The sequence below is a fragment of the Amaranthus tricolor genome, chromosome 11 (genome assembly GCF_026212465.1).
Source record: "Amaranthus tricolor cultivar Red isolate AtriRed21 chromosome 11, ASM2621246v1, whole genome shotgun sequence".
NCBI classification, from domain to species: domain Eukaryota; kingdom Viridiplantae; phylum Streptophyta; class Magnoliopsida; order Caryophyllales; family Amaranthaceae; genus Amaranthus; species Amaranthus tricolor.
In genome coordinates, this window is record NC_080057.1 from 16126236 (window position 1) to 16132208 (window position 5973).

General features: G+C 30.2%; 1 protein-coding gene across 1 annotated transcript in view; it reads right to left on the reverse strand.

The window, feature by feature from the left end:
* Positions 1-2944: 2944 nt before the first annotated feature.
* Positions 2945-5973, reverse strand: part of LOC130827545 (protein SODIUM POTASSIUM ROOT DEFECTIVE 1-like) — a 3948-nt gene continuing 919 nt past the window's right edge. The window contains exons 1-3 of the mRNA XM_057693283.1: positions 5961-5973; positions 4934-5009; positions 2945-3445 (exon numbers count right to left, since the gene is read on the reverse strand). The exon at positions 5961-5973 is cut by the window's right edge and continues 919 nt beyond it. Of these exons, the coding sequence (XP_057549266.1) occupies positions 3258-3445; positions 4934-5009; positions 5961-5973 (277 nt within the window). The 3' untranslated portion in view covers positions 2945-3257. The remainder of the gene's footprint in view (positions 3446-4933; positions 5010-5960) is intronic.

The window sequence follows — 5973 nt, forward strand, 5'->3', positions numbered from 1 at the left end:
ATTTGCGACATGAGATCTAGTGATATTTCTCATAAATGCCACTATAGACTATAGAACCAATTACATATGCTACAAAAGCCAAATAAGATGTCTCTAAATCACTTTATAGTAGAACTTAAAATAAAAAGGTAAAGGACAATTCCAATATTCCGCACTAGGCAAGGTCCGGGGTGGGGGGTTTTCTTTTCCTGAAAAAGCCGGTGATGTGCTCATTTATGAACACGTTTACTACCGCTTTATTGTGCCAAGTTTTATGCTTTTCAATCATTATTATGCACATTGCGCACGATTTTACCTTGTTCTTGTCTTTGGGGTTGTTTTGTGGTTATTTCAGGAGATTCGAAGACAACAAGGTCAACATCGATGCGTTAAGCGAAGACTTTCCCAGAGGACACACTCAGCTTGGAAGCCTCTAATCACTAGTTGTTACTCCATTTAGGCTAACTAAGACACCATTCAAGCAATTGGTGTTGATCATGCTCAAGTTAAGAGGCAAAAGAAGCTGAAACTGTCGAATCAAGCTCCATTTGGCCGAATGGAAAAGTCATTCGGTCGAATGGCCCCTGTTTTCTCAAAGAAGATTCACCAAAGCTGCTGGAATAGGCAAATGACACACCGTTCGGGCGAATGGTCCCATTCGACCGAATGGAACTTTCATTCGGGCGAACCAATCTCAGAGAAAGTTCCTAAAATTATTAAAACATCGAGATTCGGGCGAATAGACCTATTTTCTGCAGGAACCGTATTTTTTCTCAAGCCAAACTCAAGGGCATTTTTGGGCATTAGAATTTTCTTTACTTAGAGGGTATAAATACCCCACTTTCTGTAGAAACAAGGGGAGCAAGCCCTAATACATTCTCTAATATAGCTTTATTACTTAGCTTTTTAAGTAAAAACCCTAGTTTATCATATTTTGAATATCTCAATCTTTTATTTCAAGTCTTTACTTTCTAGTTTGGATTTTAATCTTGATTATTGAATCTTTGCCACCTCCTTATTGTAGCATCAACATTTGGTTTTAAGTATCAATCTCCTCATTGCTTCGAGTTCATTTAATGCATTTACTTTGAGTTCATTTATTGAATTTATTGTCTTGCCTTATATTTATTGCTCATCTAGAATAGTTTCTACATTACTTTTACTATTGTTGGTTTCTTTTGATCACCATTATCTATGGTTTTTGTTCTATTGATTATCATTGTTTCCTATATTTCAATCATGTGTGAGTAGTTCTCCTTGGGGATTGATTAGTGAAGCCCTAGGAATGTTTATGCTCTTTATTGTTTAGGATTAGGAAAATGATGATAATGATTAGTTCTCGAAACCTAATGCGAATCTTGTCCTGCAACTCCTCCGGAGACATAGGGCGATTATAGGTCGTTCGTTGTGATTTGTGGAATCACCAACTTCCTCTCGCACTCTTGGGTGTCTAGACTAGTTATTGTTTAATTTCCTCTAACCCAATATATGCTCTTTTAAGATCGCCTTCCTAGGGTGAATCTAATCTCAACCCCTTTTTCTCCCCTTTGATTTATATTGTTAATCAATCGTGCTTGTTATTTCCGTCATTAGTTTTAGATGCTCTTCAACCTATAAAAAAAATAAGTTATGTTGAGACGCAGAGTTTATTGTCAACCTCGTCCTCGTGGTTCAATCCCTTACCCCACTATACTTGTGTAGTGCGTAGGTTGTTATAAGTATTGTTTGGTTCAAGGTTTAGCATAGACGACTGTGAAAATCTTGCTATCAGGCAGACAAACCATACTCGTACTCCTCAAGTAGGAGTAAAGAGGGATGTGCGCTGTCAAGAAACCCTCCAACTGATACCTGCGCCTGGTAGAGGTCGAATCCCAAACCTTTTGCTCTACATGCAGATGCTTTGTTCATTAAGTCACAATTACTTTTGGTTTATAATGGAATTTAAAATAAAAACCAATAATTATTACACTAAAAATATAAATTAGCAACATTTATTTTAATGTCACTAAATCCAACTCCTTCCATTATAATGATTTTGTCCCAGTTCATTTGAGCACGTTTGTCAAGACATATATTGAAATCTTATTATCTCTAATGGTACATAACTAAAAATTATAAAAAGTTAATATTAATAATCCTTGCGTTGAGACGAATCAAACAAGATCCCACTTGAATATGTTTTAACTTATAGATTAAGAATAAAATACAAATTAAGAGTGAACTTCAAATAGTGTCAGAAAATCAAATAAAACAAAGTTACTGAAACGGAAGAAATATGTCGCAAAAAATTAATTTTATTATAGTGAATACTACTCAAGACATACTTTTCTTTCCTTCTTAATTTGCCTCATTTTATGTTTTAAGTGTCTTCACTCATTTTACATGATTCAGTGTGCTTGTCTCGTACATAAATAAGTAAAAAGCCGAAAAAGCAATGTATATGAAGCATTGAAAAAACTTGGACATTGCAAGTGTTATGTTTGATAAAGAAAGGGAGTTGGTTCCAACTTTCAAAATCATTTCAAAAAGGAATTGTAGCACTAATGGATATTAATAAAATTAGCAGGTCATTTTAATATCTAATGCTCGGAATTTGGTGAGATTGTTACGATGATTGCACTTTTTAATATCATCTTTTTAATTTATAGTGGTATAACTTGTAAATATTAAATTTAACAGCTATAATTTATAAGTGTTTTTTTAATAAATGATTCAATCTTAAATACTAGAGCATTAGATTTAGATTTAAATTTGGAATATACAGTACACACTAGTCCTCGGGGCCGTTCCTGAGGGTAGGCAAGGAGTGTTGCCGCCCAGGGCCCAGCATCCATAGGGGGCCAATTTTAAGTATAATCCGTAAATTTACAATAGACATATTTAGAAAGAAGCCATGTTTGAGAGTGAACGAAGAAGATGAATTTTGAAAAAAAAAAAATATTTCATTATAAAAGGATTCGTCTCTATTATTATTTCAAGTACCTATTAAAGATTATAATCGATCTTTTATAGGCAGTGCCTATATCTATTAATTTGTCTAGGACCCACAAAATACCAGTAACGGAATTGCTAGTCCTCCACTCTACCATGCACAAAAATCAGCATAAAAAAACTTCTTTATAATAATGATAGTTTTAACAAGTATTTAAAAAAGCTTAACAAACTTAATGTAATAATAGGAAAAGTAGTGCTTAAAAGCAGTATGAAATATACATCAAGTAGATGAGCTTGAATACAGAGCTTGGTAGTATAGCTAGCTCCTTCTTCATGATCCTTAATTAATGGAAGTATTCAACCATGGAAGAATTTGATGATGAAGAAGATGAAGATGATGAGTTTGATAGTGGTGATGGCCAGAACTGAGCATTCTTCACCTTTGAAATGCTTGTTAATACACTTAATGGTGTCACATTCCCTTTTACTGTCACTTTTTTTGTTTCCAAATCTATGCTAAACGATGTCACTCCTGCATTACAACAAGCCAATTAATATTTCTCAAACTCCTATTTTCCAAGTATCATATAGAAGTATTACTTAATACACTTCTAAATTTTAGTTTAGGTTGTATTTTGAAAATATTTAATTCACTTTAAATTATAGATTTTAATTATAAAATCATAAATTAATAATTTGAAAATGCAAAGGTGTGGAAAATCATTTTTTAAATTTCAATTTTACCTAATTTTAAATGACAGGTAGAATTAGTTCAAATTCAAGTTTATTTTTTAAAATTTATCAACAATAATATAAGACACTTTTAAGTTTATAAATAAAATTATCATTCTCAAACATATTTTTATTTAATTTCCTGGTAATTTAGCATTAATTAATTCTCAAACATAGTATTATACACCGTATCTGTTAAAAAGATTAGTATTGCCATGTAATTAACGTCAAAGAGATCCCAATATATGATAATACAGTAATAGTTTATTACTCAAAATTGCGACACGTTAGCATTTTATTGTACTTTACACTCGGTCACCTTTATCCAAATTTCACAAATCATAACTTACATATTTCCAATTTACTCCTTAAACAGTTTGGACGTTCAAATAGGTTTTGCACCTTATATTTTACTTCCACTTAATTATGGTTACTTGTAAATATTATTTTGATGATCGAATTTTATTTGAATAATTATTGTATCAGGTCGGCTTACGACTAAATAAGTTCTCTTTGAAGTGTGCATTTTAATATCTAATGTCTTAGTTTTAACCTTAAAATAACTTGTTAAGCATTATATAACTAAAAACGAGTATATTATATAAAAATAGATTTTTCAATTAACTTAATTGTGAGTATTTATCCCAATATAAAATTATCTAATGTAATTATCCAAAAAAATATTATTATTAAAAAAAGAATCATTAGATAGAATAATTTAGATACAATAATACTTTTAGATACAAATATACAATAATGAAACTAAGAGTCATTACCATTTTTTATTACTAACAACCAAATGCAATCAATGGAATATTATCTTCCATTACCATTCTTTAGTCATGCACACCAAACAAAAGAATATTCATTACCAATTCTCATATCCATTCCTTCATCACTATTGCCATTACAATATTTCATTCTCATTACTTCATTACCATCAACCAAATGGGCCGTTTAGTTACTAATCTCTTATGGTCTCCATCCAATTTATCAAAATTAGCTAGTATCAAAACGAAATAATAAGACATTTAATTAGAATTTTTTTAGAGTGTTTTTATTAACGGTTTTTTATCCTATGCATCTGGTGATAAATTTAAATTACAAAGGAGATAAATTATTGAAATTGAATTGATATATATTCTTCAAAGATTTATTATAGTCGCTAATTATCGAAAATATTACAAATTATATTTCAAAAAATTCACCTGATTAATATGTTAGAAATATCATTTTATTAAATGGAATATTTGTATTTAGTGATCAAGAAAATCAATAATTGATTTACCTTCCATCTTGGAGAGATGTTTCCTAAGCTTACCAGCACAACCTTTGCAGTGCAATGACACCCTCAATACCACAACCTGTATATTATCCCCACGCAGTAAAAATCATACACTTTTACTCTTTTTCAGGAATTAAAAACAGCAACAGACAACAAAATCATTAAACGTAATGTAATTTAATTAAAAATATATTTCATCTGTATAACACTGCCTTAAACTCGTAATACCAACCATATTCATATAGTATTATATTAATATAATATACTCTTACAATACAACCTCTGAACATAAAAGACACGCTTTATTAAAAGCATTATTATTATTATTATTATTATTATTATTATTATTATTATTATTATCAAATAATAATACTTAAGCCCAATTAATCCAAAATTAATTAACGTTATGTTTGGTAATTAGTGGGAGTAAAAATGATTTGTAGTGTAAACTTTTATAATATGTATCATTTCATTCTCATGGCAATGAAAGTTCATCATGAAAAAAGTTTTTTTCTTCATAATTTTCTATTACCATTTAATACCACATGTTCAAATGGTAATGCATTGAAATGAATTTTATGAAGAAAATGAGATTGATGAAGGAGAATAACCATGTTTATCAAACTTTTGCAAGAGATAATCCTACAAAAATTACACTAATTTTTCATTACTATTACCACCATTTAGTATCGATTAACAAACAGACCGTAAGTGTTAAAAATCAACTAAAAATTTAAGTGGGTGGTTGAGACTACATAATATGTTATATACTCTACTAGATCCCCACAAACAAAAGCCCTTTGAGCTATAAGTATGAATACAACACATGCTTTTTTTATACATGACACGAAATATTTCACTTGAATTTGATGGGTGGTTGAAATTCATATAGGTAACTTTTTATCATATTTGCTACTAGTACTACGTTAAATAATTAATTCAACCAAAAGTTTACGATGATGATGGTTAAGACCTATTGTTATATACCGTAACATTAAAATTAACAGAGTAATTTAATAACATTAAATACCTTGTCAAGAGAT